Source organism: Apis florea, unplaced genomic scaffold (assembly GCF_048593485.1).
Source record: "Apis florea isolate Af1SG1 unplaced genomic scaffold, ASM4859348v1 contig_2293_pilon, whole genome shotgun sequence".
NCBI lineage: Eukaryota > Metazoa > Arthropoda > Insecta > Hymenoptera > Apidae > Apis > Apis florea.
This window is the reverse complement of record NW_028256554.1, coordinates 5,575,939-5,594,372: the sequence shown is the minus strand read 5'-3', so window position 1 is coordinate 5,594,372 and position 18,434 is coordinate 5,575,939. Positions and strand designations below refer to the sequence as shown.

The window sequence follows — 18,434 nt, the reverse complement described above, 5'->3', positions numbered from 1 at the left end:
GGGATTAGGTAAACTTGCTGGCATGATTTTTCTGAAACGGTGAAGTTTTATTGTTTGTTCGTTTATTTGTTTATTTTCTTTTTCTTCGAAAATACATTTTTTCCTTCGACGTTGGAAACGTCTATTTTAACGTGATTCGAAGATAAAAAGGGGGAAAGCGAAATGAGAATATTTGGATATTTTTTGTCGATGAGTTGAGGAAACATTTTTGCTTCAAGTGAAAATATTTTCTCGTTTTATATTTGAAAGTTTGGATTTATTTCAAGGTGATTTAAAGCAAAAGGGAAGTGGAGAAAGAAGCGAGTAAGAATATTTTTCTCTGAGTGAATTGGAAACTTTGATTTTTATAAAATGGGAAAATAAACGTTTGATTGTAAAGTAATTTGAAAGTGAAAAATTGGAAAAGTGAATATTGGAATACGTTTATTGAAAATTGCGAAATAAATGTTTTTGTAATTTAAAAATAAACGGAGATATGTATATTTTAAAGTGGCCAATAAAACGAACGACTTGATATTAAATTAATTTTTAAGTGAGAAAAGAAATAAAATGAATAGTAAAGTGAATGAGGTTCGATTATTCGAGAGGATTGACTAACAATTTTGAAATTTTCATGGCTACAAATAAACGTGTTAACATCGTACGAAAACAAAACATTTTCTTAATATATTTTTCGCTATTCCCAAATATTTACGTTTCACGGTGGAAAGAAATAACTTTCTAAATGAATATCTCAATGTTGATATTCGAGTTATTGGAAGTACTTTTGCCTCTTTCACGCGTATTTTCAAATCAAAGCTCGCGTTTGAGCAAAAGTGGCGAAGAAAATTCTTTCACCATCCTAAAGTTCCACTGTCCAGCCGATCGACACGAAGTTTAAACCGTTCAAAATCGCGTTTTACTTACTTACTCAAAATTCAGAATCATCGCATACACCTTTGTACAAATACAACCAAGAAAAGTATATTTTGTCGAAATACTCGCATTCCTCCCAAATTATTTCCAAGAAGAAAATCAAGAAAACAAAATTTATATACACAAAATAACATAACATCAAAACCCAATCAAAACCTCGATCAAAATCGCACAATCGATAAAAACTAAAGTTTCGATGATCACCACCCTTTTTAAAAATCAACCACGTACAAACGCTCATTCCCAAGTGAATCCAAAAAAACCGAACTTTCCGTCGAAATCGTGAAGAATCTCTCCAAAAAAAAAAGAAAAAAAGAAAAAGAAACATGAAGAACGGTCACCCGATCATAACAGCGGCGTCGTCGAGCCTGACCAATCCGGATTCCTGTTCGTCCTCCAACGAGCCCTCATCGGAGCCGATCATCAGACTGAAGCTGGACAAGCCGCTCGACTGGGAGTGGGAGCTGACCACGTCCGCGGACACGCTTCCTGTGATCCAGCTGTTGGACAAGAACGGCCGCCTCCTGGTCGAGACGAGTGGGCGCACGGCCCAGCGAGCCAGGGGCTCGTTTCGAGAGGGGCTCAAGTCGCGCGAGGAGTTCCTCCCCAGATCGGCCACGCTTTCCTCCTCCTCCTCCTCCTCCTCCGTGGCCAGCCCCTGTCCTCAAGGGAACAGGAACGTGGACGGGTTCAGCAGCAAGTTCGGCACGCTGCAGTTCGGTTACAAGCCTAGGAAGTCGAGGAGCGAGATATCGGTGAGGGAGAGGAGGAAGAGGAGGAAGGATAGATCGGAGGAGGGGAAGAAGTATTCGATGGGCGATTACCTGAGGCAACAGATCATAGACGATCTTGGAAGGGAGGGCGCGAAGAGCGCCGAGGAGATCGCGAGAGAGAGATGCAGGAAGGTGAAGGCTTACCTGAGGAGTCGCAGCGAGACGCTGGTCCACGAGGAGCCCGCCGACAACGAGGGGACGACACGAGGCGGGAAAATCGTGACGAGTGAAGCCATCGAGGAGGAGGAGGACGCTAGATCGCCCCTCCGACTGGCCGATCGAATTTTAAAACCGGAGGGGGCTGGTAAAGAAAGGAAGGGAGAGGAGCTGGAGAGGGTAAGATCGTTCCTTCGAAGGAAGATACAGCAGAGGATGGAGCTGGAACGATCCGTTGGGACGAATCTAGCGGGATGGACGCGAGGCGTCGATGATGGCATTGAGAAGAGTAACTCGTGTTACGGCGAGGCGGAGGAGCCGGGTTATCGCACTCGAAAGGCGAGGAGCGAGGCGAGCGTCATCAGGTTCGATCCGGAAATCGTTGAGAAGGATAGGCGGAAAGGGGGGAGGCAGGTGGAGAGGTGGTCGAGAGGCGACAACGGGTCTCGTTGCAGGCAGGATTCGTCCGGGCAAAAAGCGTACAGGCGTTCGAGGAGCGAGACGATCCTCGAGGGAACGACGACGGGTCAGGGGGCCGAGAAACGGAAGCTGTACCGAAAGACGAGGAGCGACGCGTTGGTGGCGGGCCAGATGGGTGGAGGAGGCGCTAGGAGGAGGCAGGACACCGTGGACGAGACCTGGCGCGAGTACAAGGAGAGGAAGAGGCACGAGAGGTCGCAGAGGCGGGACACGGAGGAAGAGGATTCTGGGCGGAACGACGTTCGAGCCGATCTGTGCACTTTCGACGATTGCAAGATCTGTCAGAGTTTGAAGAATTGCGCGAGTCCTGCGCGGCAAATGGAGAAAGAAATGAGAAATCGGAGGAGCGTTGGCGAGGACGAGGGAACAATAGGGGATCGCGATGATTGTTCCGAGGTTGTGATTTCTCCGAACGATTCCGCGAACGAGAGGCCGGCGAGCAGCAGTCGTGTTCGGGAGAAGTATCTGGTCGACAACGAGGTCGATGCCTCCCCGAAGAATCACGTACTCGTCAAGGTTCGAGCGAAGAATCGCGAGGCTGACTCGTCTAACGTGAATTCGCCTGATTGCGGTTACAATACGATTCCTAAGAAGGCTTTTAACGATTACAAGGAATTGTACGCGAGATCGAACGTGAAGAAGAGCGACACGTTTAAGATCGTGGATGGAAGCGAGGGGATCGAGGAAGGTGTTGAGGAGGAGGAGGAGGAAGGGGATGGATCGATCGAGAGTTTCGATTATTCGAACGGCGAGGGTGTGTTGATGAACAAGTCGAACGAGGATATCGCGAGGGATTACTTTAAAAGGGTGTACGAGTTGTTGAGGAAACGGCAGAGGGAGGCGAGGAGGGTCGCGGAGAAGCAGGAAGTGGCGGGCCGCGATGATTCGTCGTCGTCTAATTACGCGGAGAAGGTGGAAAAGAGGAGACCGCGGCGAAAGAAAAAGGAACGAGGCACGCAAGGTAAGAAACGAGAACTTTGATGTTTTGTTCCTCTGCTTTTGGAGTGTAAACGTGCCTTCTTTCGACGTAGTGGAAGTAATTAATAGGTTTCTTTCTCATTTTCCCCCGTCCAAGGAATTCGTCTAATTGCGAAATTACGCGATGAAATTGACGAGTAATAATTAACACGTAATCAATTCTTTCGTATAATATTTCGCATAAACGTTGCATCGACGATATATTATTAATTCTACGTATCGTTTCTCTTCAAGATATTGCTTTCTTTTTATCGCATGCAATTATCACGGAATAACGAATAATTGCACGTATCTATTCGATATTAGAATCATATTTTATAATATCAATTAATAATTTCATCGACAATCTAGAAAACTGCGTCCTCGATTAATTGCGCAAGTTAATTGAAAAGGAAACACAGTCGTTCAAAGAAACGGCATCACTTTGTCATCGAAACGCATTTCTCTTTAATTATACGAAGAGAGGATACAAAAGATTTCTCGCCCCATCGTCAAAATATTTTTAATCGTTAACAGAGACGTTTTCCATTATTTTCTTAATGGGAAAACTTTAAGCAACTCTCGCCTCGCTTTTCAACTTGTTCTTCTTTTATTTACGCGACGCAACCTTCCCGGAATATACGCGTAATATCCGAGAAATATATTCACCGGTGCATTACGAGGAAACTTTCGTGTTATCGAAGCTTGTTAAACTTGTTATACGCACATTTTATCTTGAACAATGTCGTCACGAGGTTGAGAATGGACGCGGGAGAATTTTAGGGAAGGAAAATAAGAGCTGAAATAAACTGAAATAAACGCTGGCTTCAATCGATGGCTCCCTCGCGTGTTCTTGCGGGTGGCAAATGCTGTAAATCCTTCTGGAATTCGCTTGGGATAATCTGATGCGAACTGTGTTCGAGGTGGTATTAAGATTTCTTTTTCTTTCTTTTTTTTTTTTTTTTGTAGAATAGAAAAATAGAATAGAAAAGAAGAATAGAAAGAACGATTGAAGTAAGTTTCGGTGATGTGAAAATTTGAAATTCCGATCTCTGATTCAAATGATGGAGAGTATCGGTTTACTCTCGTTCGACGATTTGTCGAGTAATAATATTAATAAATGAACGATTCACGAGTTTACGTTGTATTATATACGGTGAGGGAAGAATTTCAGTATTTGACGATATCTGAAATACCTCGATGGGATTGCATTTGATTGAATTAAAAGTCATCGTTCGAATTCATAAGGAATAACCTGAACTTTATAAGATATTCGTAATAGAGATTTTATAAAATCATTGCTATTCGTATTCAATTAAAGATATTAATTACGAAGTTACAACTTGATTAAATCTTCTGAGATTCAAGAATCGTGGTTGAATTATCATTTTATGAAATTAACCAAAGAAATGTACGTTAAAATATAATTTAAATAATTTAATAATTCGTTCGAAACAAGAAAAAAAGAAATAAGAGAATTTTCTCAAGATCTTCTATCGATTTATTCGGGAAAATAATTATGAAATTTTGAATAATAAAGAACGAGCAGGTACGATTGAAAACTTGGTCACGTCCATGTAGTTAGATATAGCGGGTGTTCAATTCTCATCGGAAATTGGATTACGCGCTCTTTGAAGCTTTTAGCGATTTCTCGAGCCGAGTATTTCAACCAAATGCCCAACGAAATAAAGGTCGGATTAAAGTGGCTTTTAAACGCTTGCTGACATTTCAGCTATCGTTCGATAACGTCGCAAACGAATTTGCAATCCGGGAATAAACCGTATAAGTCGGTGACTAATCAACGATACTTCGATTAATTCGATGGAAAGTAGCGCGATTAAAATTGTATCGTTTCGAGGCGAGATGAAAATTCGTTTCTGGAGGGGAGGGGAGGGGAAAAAAAAAAAAAAAAAGAATGAACTTTTAATCGTTTTAAAAAACTCGAAACAATTTTAGAAAAACATTTTTTTACGAATTATTGGTTAAACAATTTCGAATTGTATTGGAAAAATATTGTTGCCAAATATTTATCTTCTTCCAGTTATCACGTACGAGTTATTAATAGATTTAAAAAAAAAAAAAAAAGAATTGTGTACAAAATACGATAATAAAAATATGACGAAATTTAATTCTGAAATTTAATCGATAAATTGATCGATGTCTACGATATTCGAAACGATGTTCGAATATTATTTACATAATTTTTATTAACTTACATAATTATCAAAATTTAATTCTGAAATTTAACGTTTAAATTGATCGTTTACGATAGTCGAAAGGATATTCGAATACTATTTACATAATTTTTATTAATTTTTGCATAATTATCATTTTCTTTCCACAAGTCTGACGTATTTTTTTTTTTTTTTTTTTTTACACAAATCTATATTAAATTCGTACAATCCTTCGTTAGGACACGCTATGAATTCAAATAATGGCTTTTTAGTCTGCAAATAGGCGCATAAAACAAAACTGCTGTGCATGCACTATTCTCCTTTGTTGAATAACCGTTTGTGAGCACGAAACGCAATCACGATAAGTTTCACTACGTGCGCACTATTACTTCATGATGAATGTGTATTATTTTTGGCGCTAACTGAACGTTAATCTCGTAGTAGTAATTAATAAACGGCATTTTTTTTTTTTTTTTGAAGAAGGAAGGTCTTGCGCGAAAAGGAAACGAAACGCGCTTTCAGACACGAAAATAAAATTCTTCGAGAAAATATTTGAAGTTAAATGAATTGGAAGAATTCAATTATCTCGCTAATATAATTCTTATAAATATTCCCAGCGTGTTTTAAATTCTCTTAATCCTTTGTTGTAAAATTTAATCAAGAGAATCAATATTTAATAATTTTCGAAATTCTATGATTCATCCGAATTACAAACCCACCAGATATCGTTATAAAACAAAGGAATTAAAAATTGAAAATCCTAACGGATTAACAAATAATTGTCTTGATAAATTATCATCGCGTTAAGATCATATTAGATATACGTATTAACAACAAGTTAATATACATTCCACGATCGAGCCAATATTTCTATTTTAAGCAAACCCTTTTCAAAAATAATTTTCAAAAGTCATTTTACATTATTTAATATACCATCAATTTAAAATACATTCTCGACAAATTTACGAAAAAAAATATTCGCGTCGAAGGGATATTGGACTTGTTATTACCTAGAGTAAAATTGTCCCATGTGTCTTTTTTTTTTTTTTTTCTAACAGAGGAACAGAGATATAGCCTGACCCAATTGCAAGACTCGTATTGCACGCTTGCACCCATATATTTTCTCTTTCTCCCCTTTCACGATCTCTCTCATTCAATTTAGACAAACAACACGAGTATTTCCATAATATTCCCGTTCATTCAAAATTTTGAACACCGTATTATCGAACTCAACTCGAATATGTATTTGCCACGTCTCATTTATATGTACCACCACCCTCATTCGTATCCGCTACCCTCATTTGAACGCACGAAACATGCGATTTCAAAGAAAATCCGTGTCGCCCGCATCGATCAACTTAACCACCGCGAATTTAATTATCCACCTCGTTGTCGAGCGTATACTCGAAGGACTTCACCAGGAGTGAATGTCCATATGGGGCAAATATTTAATAATCCACTTTTGGCGGGAAGCAGTGATGGGATCAAGTATAAGGCAAATAAGTGTTCGAATGTTGATCGATTAAATTTGTATCTTTGCAAGTATTTTGAAAAATAGTATAAGTTGAATAATAGTAATAGTTGATCGATGATTCTCTGTTTATTGAAAGTAATTATCTTGGATCTATTTTTAATTAACTTGGAAACTTTAAAGGATCAAACAAGGTTCGTTCAAATATTTTTTTTTTTTTTGCAATATTGTCGGGTTGTTGATGGAATTAATTATTTATTTTTTACTTGAAATTCGTATCGACGACAATCATATTAAGTTAGTTAGTCAATTTGAAGAAGAAAACATTATTGTTTTTTTTTTTTTTATATTCCATATGTTACACTATGCAAGCAACCACTGTTTAATGATTTTAATTGCAAATATCGTATCAATAATGTTAAAACCTTGCCTATAATTAAATTGGGCTCAGATCTTTAAGTTAAACTTGCATTTAATTGCAAGAAAACAATTATTGCGAGATAGAGTCGGAAGAATTTGATTTGGAGAAAAGGGGGAGATAATTTTGATGAGAAGTCGTCTCTTTTGGCTGGAAGGAGAGTCACAGTTGGTGACAGGCTTTCAGTTAAAAAGATTAGTGGCGCGCCTTCGATCAGGAAGTCTCGTGAAAATCAGCTGCAAAAGCTCTGCCGCGAATCTCTCTCTGATCCCACTTTTTCTCTTTCTTCCTCACTTGACTTTGCTCTTGTTTTCCGTCCTTTTTGCCAGGGATGATCGTCAACCACTTCTTGAAAATCTTTCAGGAAGGCCGAGATAATTGTACACTGTCTTCTTTCTCGACAAAGTTTCACACGAAACTGGGCCACTACAACCGATCCTTGAGAACAACGAGATTTTGTTTTGGCTCGACTGACTTTTTTCCCCACTTTTGACAATCGAAAATTGGTGGCAGATTTTTATCGAGGCGGGTTCAAAAGTTTGAAACGAGAACGTGGAACGTGTGGAAAAATATATACGCAGAATAACTTTTCCATAAAAGTAATAGAAATCGTATGAAAACTGAAAGTTAAAGCGTCGTGACTTCTTTAATTCTTGTGAAAAAATAATATAAATTAAAGATTCGATAAAAAAAAAAAAAAGAAAGAAAGAAAAAACCACGTTTTTAATCATCTATTAATCAAGTTCACGGGCGTTAGGGAAGATAGATTATGATGATCCCTTAAATATTCACTGGTTTCAAAGGACAGAGTCGCGCTCGATTCTCGAAAGCAAAATGAAACTCTTTTGATCCGCCTTGAAAGTGTCCGGGAATTAGTGGGAAGATCGTATTTTAGTGGTGACTACTATCAGATAAAGGAAGGATTACACAGGATTGGTGTAGCATGCGCAACGTCTACGGGAAGAAAGTAGAACCTTTGAGCTTAAATACTCATACGTTGGCTAATGTGGGATACGTGTAAGCTGGGAAAAGCTTATTACATAATTGATGATATTGTAAACGCACCAATATGAGCGGCGCATAAATTAATAACAGGATTACACGTTTGTTTGTTTTCACGTTACTACGTTATAATTAATACATCTTTTTTAAGAATTACGCAAATTATACGTTATTTTTAAATAATTCTACCAATTTATAAACTTAACTACATCAAATGATCCGTCGTATAAAATGTTCCGATAAAGGAATTGGCACCGTATTCGAAACGAAATATTTGAATAGTGGGGTACGCTCGTTAACGATGCTTTCACCATGCTGATGGAGCACTTGTTTGATTTATTGTGTACAGATATTTGTGCTAAACTACGACGACTTGTCTCTACTTGGACTTGGTTCGCCCAAAGTTGTTTGACGCTTCCAGTTCCACTTCCATTCATCAATTCATTTGTATCTCGAATAATTCTTTTTATAACAATAGTCTTCTCGAAAAGCTAGAAGTCGCGCGTTACGTTGAAAATTCTTCAAGGAAACATTCGGCTAGTGACATTCTCTATCTCCCATTTTTCCCCCAAATGCGAAAGAAATATCGAAAGAAAGATACTTTGTAAAACGCTTCGCACATCCTTTCTAAAAAGCTACTATTTTCAACTCGAATCACACCGACGTAATAATAATAATAATAATAATAACAAATAATCTACTACTAGTAATTTTACCACGCGATCTTCGTTGTCACGGGTGAATGCAAAACAAAATGGCGTCGAAATCACGGAGTCGAAAGTCAATCTCTCTCCCACACAGGTTTATACCTCTCCCTCGAGCGAAGACGAGGGTGTTCGAGCATGAAATGGATATTATAATATAACCATTCACCCGGCGTGTATTCAGAGCGCGTTTCGCAGTTCGTTCTGGCGACGTTGCTCACGTCCCTGTTGAAATTGTTGGCATTAACTCGAAAGTGTTTAGCAGTTCTTGTCGCGTAACTATCGGTTTGATCTCGGCGCGCGGACGTTTGCATGTAAAAGGAAACATCAACTTGTTGCTAGACGCGAGGCGATACGCCGCATTTCACGTTGGCAGTGTAACAATTGGCGAGTGCCATCCCCTATAAATCGCGTTCCGTTTAAACATCGCCGCCATATTTGCCAATACCGCGAAATTCGAACCATCTTTGTGGAAATGGATTGGATTTAATTGTTTCAGACAGATGCGCGTAGGATATATTTGCTTGTTTTATTTTGCAACGGGAACGAAATTAGAGATAAATTAAATTTTCAAATTAATTGTTTTAAACGTAGATGCAACCTGTTTTTTTATCGTAATCTTTTAATTTAACGACAAGCGAGATAAATTAAATTTTAAACGTAGGAGTTGTGTTTGTATTATTGTAATTGAAATTGTTATTTTTTTTTTTAGATGTTGTAGTATTGATATCACGAGAGAAATGATTAATAAAAGTGCTTGAGATGTGATCTTCCATTAAATTTCGAACGATTCTTTGTATTTATAATGAATTCAATTGTTAATTGTCGGTGTTAATTACATAAAACAGATTTAAAAGTTGGAATAATTGTGTAAAAATTGCATTTTTAAAAGAGAATAACCCAAAGAGAGTTAAAAATTTAGTCCATGAATAAGAGAGATTACGAGAAGAAAAGAAAATTTAAAAAAATAGAAAAGAACTCTGCTTAATGGCTTAAACATCGCGACATAAAATATAAAAACTACGTGGAATTAAGAGATGCGAAAATAAAACATGTCGACGATAATCGTTTTGTCATCCCGAGCGAAATATATTCGAACATTTATTCTCGAGATGATCTGATCTCGATTATTAAAATCGTTATTTAAAAAAAAAAAAAAAAAAAAACAATATCAATAATCGAACACACGCGTTTACAAAACCTTAGATCTCCGTTATCCAATTCCCAAATTTAAACTTTCAAAATTGCCTGTGTCAACCCATTTGAAAATTCCACTTTACTCGCCATTTCAAAAAAAAAGGTCTCGCCGCGTGTGTATTTCCGCGTCGCGCCACGTCGCGCTTTCAGAGCACGTGCACGGCGTATACGTGGCGTGCAGCATAAGTGCATCGTGGATTTTTCGAACACGCCGCCGCTCTCATGAGGCCCGTCGTTCTAATCATCGCGAGTAAATTGCTGCTATCCAACCTGGTTCTTGCAGTCCTATATCAAAGCCCTCTTCCGTAACGATAAGAACGGGTTAACGAGAGTCTCTTGCGAGAGCTTCCCTTCCCTTTAATCAAAACACGTCGTATCAACGAGCGCGCAGGGTCGTACACAACCGCTGTTCACGGTATGCAGCAACCTGCTACGCACAAAGTGGAGCGAGGGGCTGAAAGAGGCATAGAGATTGCGACAAGAAATTTCATTCGTCCGATCGAGATGGGCAAAATTACTTTGCCCTTTTCTGATGTATTTCATCAAAAGGATGATAGGATCGTTCGCGATTGATATCGTAATTTCGGTTTGAAATCGAAATTTTCCTTCTTGACGAAGTTGATAATAATCTTGATTCAATAATCTTTTCGTACAAACGAGTTTATGGATATTGATTTCGATAGATGAAAATTTGAATTTTTCTCTCGAAGATAATAGTAAAAAGTGAAGTAATGAAATTTGTTTTTTTTTTTTATTCCATTATAAAGAATTGGTATTTTTAATTAGAGAAAAGGTACAGAGAGAGAGAGAGGAGAGCAGTTCTCGTGAATGGGAGGAGTCACCTCGTTCCCTCGAATTTAAAGCTCGTGTAATCTTAGAAATCTGCTTATGTAAGAATTGTACTATTAAGTTTCGCAATTGCGGTATGTGTATTAATTGAAATTCATTTATAAAAAAAAAAAAAAAAAAAGTATTTCGTATTATTATTTTTATTCACAAAAAATTATACAACTATGATCTAATTTATCCGTGTAATATTTACGTTTCAACAAACGATTGAGCAATTTCTGGAAACATTCTATCTTTACATAAGAAAAGATGATTATAATGATCGACGATGTCTCGGAAGTTGAAGGAAGTATTTTTGCATTCAAGTGCAAGGGAACACGGCCAATTTTCCGCAGTTGGATTTATTTTTGGAAGAAAATGCGACATCAATTTGACCGTTTATACACATCGGACGATATTCCATATCGATTCGAGGCCGGATAAAAATATTCGAATACACGTCTCGCGTTTTTGCTTTTGTGACAGGTCAAATTTAAATGTTTCCACGTTTAAAAAAAAAAAAAAATTCGTTCACAAGAGGGATAAAATTCCTCAAATGCTGTGACGAGCGAAGCAATGGCAAAATCGTATTCGACTCGAAGAAGAAAGAAGAAGAAGAGGAAAAAAAAAAACGGGGCATAAATGTCGTCCCACCGTAACCATCTTCGAAAGTGAATTTGGCGATCAGCCAGCGTGAGCATCGTCGTTGATTTTACCGCTTGACACGGTAATAGATTTTGCATGTCGGAACAAATATCGAAATGAGACCTCGAAAGAGAGAGAGAGAGAGAGAGAGAGAGAGAAAGAGAGGGGGAAGAAAAAGAAGGAAAAAGAAAGGACGGAGCGGAGGTTTGTTACCTAACTTCCCGCCACGGGCCGATCGGAAGGACAAACTTTTTATTTCCGGCTAATTGCCGGCTCATTATTTCGAGATCGAACTCGAGGCGTATGATGAGTCATTGGTGGAATTATCGATAGAGACATCGATGACGTACACAGGATGTCCTGAATTCGAACGTGATCGTTTTGATTCACCGATTTGTTTAAGAGAGGACGGAAATGTTGATGATGAACTTGTCGTATTTGCAATTTCTTGTGTAGGCACGTTGATTCAAATTCCCGTTTATTTATTAAATAATTTGTTCCCTGTTGTCTGTTTAGATTTAACAAGAGAGAGAGAGAGAGAGAGAGAGGATGATTTTATTATCGATCGAATGAAATTTTCGATAGCGAATAACGATGGGATGTAATCTGTTTCGCTTGAGACAATGATAATATTCAGCTTGATACGTGATCTTTAGTCTATTTGAAAAACTATTCGACTACAATAGGGCAGAAATGGATAACACGTGACGCGTGATAATTAATACAAACGATCGCTCGTGTATCCTAACTTCCGCTCGATTGGCTCGCCCATTACAGTTATACCGAACAATCCATCCTATTAAAGCATTTATTTATAGCTATAATCGTTTGAAATATCGTGCACAGCATTAATTTTGTTTGTAATTATTTCCTCTATTACCTATCGTGAAATGATCCCCAAAATTTTCATTCCATCTCCTTTTATAAAAAGAAAGAAAAAAAATTTTAGACGATTTTAAAAAGGTGTTCGTAAACAACGAGTCATTATTTCTCGTATTTCCCTTATCCTTTTGAAATTGCGACGTTATGCGTGCGATGGAATTATTTAATTCAATGGTTAGGACGATAAGGCAGGAATGTTTCAGCAGACCAATCTGGCATAATAATGTTATGCTTGCTTAAACGCAAATATTATTGATATAAACATAAAGTGGCTTGATGAAAATTCGGTCAACTGCAAGATTGGATGCTATCATATCAGAAAAATGATCGCAATAACGAAGAGAATTAGAGTTTGAAAATTGATTAAAAGGAAAAAGTATTATATTCTTATAAAAGTAATCGTTGTAAATAATACGTCGCATAGAATAATTTTCTACAGTTTTTAAATAACAATAAACGCAATAAATTGGTAAACTGTTTGACCTCAGATTCTCTGTGATGCGTCATACGAGAAACTTAATGTTAATAATGTCGTATCTGCACGATTACATCATCTGTTACAATTCTGCGATATCGTTAAGGAGAGGAGTACACGTGCTGTACACGTTTACCGTCTTTACAAACTTCGTTAACATAACGTTTTGGTATACAGCTTGTATACCACTGCTCTGGAACAGATTTATACCAGTTTCGTGAATTCTGAGACAAAGCTGCTACCTAAGGATACACCAGGCGTTCATTCTCTGCTGTGCACACACGTCTATCTACCCAAGTCTATGAGAATTTTCAACTTTCTTGAGAAAGAGAAACAGGTTGTTTAAAGTGTTATAAACGATATCTATTTAGTTTTGTTATTATAGAAAACGTCGAATGAATTATGACCGCATAAAATGAAAATTTATGATATTCGAGTAACAGTGAAGAAATATATAGAGCAATTTATTTCCATAGATAAAATTTAAAAAGAGAAGAGTGTTAAAAAATTTCTATTCAATTGATTTCGTTGAAAAGATTTACACTCCATAATGGATAATTTCTCGATTTAATTAAATCTCAATTTATCGAAAGTTATTATTAAACGAAAAATTATAAATCGAAGTGAATGACTCGGATAAAGATTGTAAAAGGCGATAGACGATACAATTACATTGCACGCATATCGATATACAAGTGTAATTACATCATATCGTGGCTATATCCATGTACTCTGTAATTGTATTCAAAATGCATGAATCAACCGCAGACACCGCATTATTAAAATTAAAAAGTAAGACGTAATTCAAGAGTCTCGATGCCTCTTGAAGAAAACGTTCGTTGTATTTATTGTACAAGGCCACTCATTTTTATACTTACAAGTACAACTGTTCTCGATAATGGTTTAAATGGTTTAATCGAAAAAATCGAATCACCTGAACGCCAATTCAATCTTATTTTAATTAAAAGTAACAATTACAACGATTAAAATTAAGATAAAAATATTATAAACATTCGCGACAAATGTACCACTACTCGACGTAAGAAGGTTAATTACGATATACTTGCAATTAGTTTATTTTTAAATGATTAACATATGTATATCGGATGAAAAAATTTGAAGCAGTGTCGGGTTATCTAATAAAATAATCAAGCTTAATGAAACTGGGACGTCCCATTTCTTCTTTCTATGACGTCAAATCGTGCTCTTTAAGTGTTACGAATGTGGATATCCAGTAATAATCTTTCGTTAATTATTCATCGAAAATCGATGATCCGTTGTCATTAACGTTCAAACTCTCGTCCGTTGGTAACGATCGTAAAAAGGATATATAAAGGATCATGGGAGAAAAAAAGGCGCTTTAGAGACGAAATGAAGTTGATCGAGCAAAACGAATTCTCTGAAATTCACTTTTATTCCTATTGTACAGTGATTCGAATGTAATATGATGTCAAAATGCAATTTAATCCACTATCAAAGAACGAACGAAAATAAACTATGACAAAGTGGTTTTAATGGAGAGAGGGAAAGAGAGAGATAGTGATAATTTTAGTCTATTTCATTCCTTTTCAAATATTTTTTTAAGGATTAAATTTTCTTTGAGAGATGGAAGAATATGATTTCATATAATCCTATTTATTATATTATGTTAATGTTAACATTGTCTATTGAGAAATAATCTTTTTCAGAAGCACGAAGAAAAATTATTAAATTGTCGATTTCCTTTTCCAGTTTTCTGGAAATATATTCTCCAACAACTTTCAACGAGAGAAAAGTTTAAACGATTTATTCACTTGTATACACATAATAATGCTTTGCCCGATATTTCTTGTACTTTTGCTTGTATATTTATTTTTAGATACAATAAGAGCGGTGCTTATATCCTTAGCACATCTTCCTTTATTTGAAACGTTTGAGTTAGCTCGTATTGTTTATTCGTTTCGCTAGCAAGTTTCCCTCTTTTCCGGTGTATCCTTTAAAATCTGGTATTCCAGTGGCGCAAACTCAGTTCAAAGGATATATAAAAGAGAATCATGTTGAAACCATTCGCATTATCCATTTCATTGTACTTAAAATAATTAACTTCTTCGTATTATTTTTTTCTTTTATTTTTTTACTGGATAAAATCCAGTGATAAAATTGAAATAAAATTTGCAAAATAGTTTAAGAAAATTGCGTTAATTTTAATTAATTAACGACTTAATAAGAAAGATTTTAATATATAAGTTTATAAAAATTAATTATAAAAAGAAAGTAGCGTTAAATTTTAACGCTTCTACGAAGTTTTTTTGCGAAGTGTGTATTACACATATCGTGTGCGTTGGCAGAATTCAGGAGAAATTCAGTCGTCGTACGTCTTCTTTCGTCGTCGAAGGGCGTAGTTTGATCTCGTGTAGTTCTCCCCCTCTGTTTCGCTTCTTTAACTTTTATCCTTTGGCTCGGTCATATAACTTCTGCTTCCCACATACATGTTTTTTGTACAACTTCCATTCAAATTCAAAATTATATTAAATAAAAAAGAAAAAAAAAAAACATGCATTACATTCTTGAGTGACATTCATTGCTTAATGCTTGATCGTATTTTTTCTAAATTATACAAAGCGTTCAAAGAGAAAATTGATCCATAGAACAAGATTTTCCTCGATATTCCTGTTAGAGTTATTTCTAAGGATAAGAAATTTCAGTAGGATGCAGATAAATAAAGAGGGGGATAAAAAACTCGATAATCAGAAGTTTGCTCGTGTCATAAGTCAGATGCTGGAATATAAAGTCTATTCTTTCTTTCAGGATTACACAAGTTTTACACATTATACAAATACAGTTCGAACAATTGTCGAAAGTTATCCCCGTAACCTGGCCAGTTCAGTTTGTTAATTCGGAGCCGAACTTCGAAGTTTCGCGATAACATGAATATTCCTCGCCACTTCGTAATATCGAAATGTCTCTGATGAATTTATAGAGATAATGAAAATGTTATTTTCCACGGTTTAATTCGAACGAGAAAACGTTTCAACTTCGTTTCGTTAATGAGTTTTGCTCCATCCACTTTGGATCCATCGCGTCTTTTTTTTTTTTTTATTTCCTTTAAAATCGAAAGAGTATCATACCGATATAGGATATAAGGATATAATTTCATGCGATATGGTAAAGATTTTTAAAAATTATTTTATTCGGTCGATTCGTGAAAGATGGAATAATAAATTGAAATATTTATCGGCTATGATTGATTCGGAATGTTTATGTTTGAAAAAAAATATTGGTTTCTGTCGTTTCGCGAAAAATGGATATTGATAATTAAAATGCTTTTTATTACGACACGGGTTCGCTGAGTAATTCACATAATTTACGGAAATTGATTCATCTCAATGTCATTTTATTCGCAGCTGATAAATTTGAATTCGCCATCTTTTTTCACGAATCCACTCGAAATAGCTTGGCGACCTGTAATTTTAATTACAGATATGTGAATCTAAATTGGAAGCTGGTTCAATAATTTTTTTTTTTTTTTAATGTAAAGAATTTTTTTAATTTTAAAAGTACCTATGTTAAAAATTTATTATTAAGAGAATTTTCTTACTTTTTCATCTTATTTTCTTTTCTTTTTTTTTTTTTTTTTTTTATTATCGGAGAAACGTTTAAATCCATCGAGGAAAAAGAAACTTCTGGAAAGAATTCTTATATGACTCGTGGGAATCGTGTATAAGGTATCTTTCATTATTCTCATGAAAAATTCCGCTGCCACGAGATTTTACATAGTCAAACAGTTTAATGGCATCATTAATATTAATTATTAACGACAAGAACTTCTTGAACGTGTAAAGAACGTTGTCCTTATCAAACGACAGCAAGTTTTTGAAATTAATGAAAACGGGTGTACAGTTGAAACCACTCATTTTAAATATCGTTGCATTTTATTAAATATATATTTATTACGATATTTGTATCCTATATATCCTATATTATATACAATGGAGCAATGTTACAGATCAATTATTTCAATTTTTTTATATTTTTGCAAGATATTTCAACTTTGAAAAAATCTTCCACTAAATAACACAAATATAATAGCATCAAAAAAATAAATTATCGTTTTTTCAAAGAATTATCACCATGATCAAAAAGGAGAAAAATCATGATCTAAATAAAAATATAGATAAAGAATTCACGAATTCAAGATCGAAGATTCAAAGCATAAGCTCTTTTGATCAAAAGGTAATACTTATGTTTGCAAAACGCACCTTTTCAATTCTTAACCACACATCTCGTTGAAATATTCGCAAATGCTGGCCAGACGAAGCAGACTATGCGGCGCATGCATAGTTAAAGAGTATCGATGTAAGCGCAAATGCATTTGATCTGGTTTGACCAACACGAGGCGAATTTTTCAATGGCACTTTTATTCTTACGAAAAACACTGCTTCCATAGACGAAAACCATTCCGCAACGCCCGACTCGAACCATTCGCCAAAGAGTCAATCGCATTCTCCATTGAAAAAAACCGTTTTTCCGGTTTAAAAGCTGTTCCACACGTGGAATACCGTCCGTGTCTTTATCCTGACTAGCTCTGACACTTTACTTTTCACAGAGTACGTTTGTTTTTCTCAATCATTGTTGTTTTTGATCGGTTGTCATCCGTATTCACCGCGTTTTTCACATACGTTTCAATGTCCCCGTCGCTTCTGCCAAGAGATGTTATTGTTGCTTTTGTACAACATGGGATTTTTTTTCTTTTTTTTTTTTTTTTGGATATTTTTTGGGCATATGGTGATACGAGTGATAAAAAATAAATTTCACTTGTCTGGGTCGTTTTGTGGCCACATGATAACATATCGTCCTGTTCGATGTTTGTACGCGCTATATATGGCCGTACAGGTTAATTTTATTTGAAAATTCAATATCCGTGCGATTCAAAAATGTTATACGTACCAGGATTAAAGTATTTTTGATCGTTAGTGGTAAAAATTTCACTAAACTTTTTTTATATTTTTAATCTCCTTTTTCCTTTCCAGGAGATTCATGTATATTCTTTTATAAAATAATTTTTTTACTTCTAACTATTATTTCTTATGATATAAATGATTTACCAAAATCCATAATTAACTTAAAATTCGTCTTTGCAGTATTTTTACGAAAAAAATATTATGAAGGAACGTGAAACAATTTAACAATTTAAGTTTATTTTAGCACGTTTTATAAAATTCATATAGCGAATTTGAAAATCGATCAAAATACTTATAAATAAAACTTCGTAATTAACATCAAATATTTTCAAACTTCAATTGATTATAATACGATTCGGGTAACCTTGATGTAAATTCGTTAGGCGCGAAGCCAAATCTTAACGTATAAGCGTCAGG

The 18,434-nt window shown here is 35.8% G+C and overlaps 1 protein-coding gene and 1 long non-coding RNA gene across 6 annotated transcripts in view; one reads left to right on the top strand and one right to left on the bottom strand.

Annotated features, from left to right (window-relative positions):
• The window catches only part of LOC147658269 (uncharacterized), a 109,129-nt gene that overhangs the window by 88,935 nt on the left and 1,760 nt on the right, over positions 1–18,434 (bottom strand). The gene's annotated exons all lie outside the window — the stretch shown is intronic.
• Positions 1,140–18,434, top strand: part of LOC100872459 (uncharacterized) — a 147,582-nt gene continuing 130,287 nt past the window's right edge. Inside the window, exon 1 of one of the 2 annotated variants that reach the window (XM_086903938.1) lies at positions 1,140–3,285. In XM_086903938.1, coding sequence (XP_086760064.1) covers positions 1,242–3,285 — 2,044 coding nt within the window. In that variant the 5' untranslated portion in view covers positions 1,140–1,241. The remainder of the gene's footprint in view (positions 3,286–18,434) is intronic. The other variant, XM_086903939.1, reaches the window with a different exon arrangement.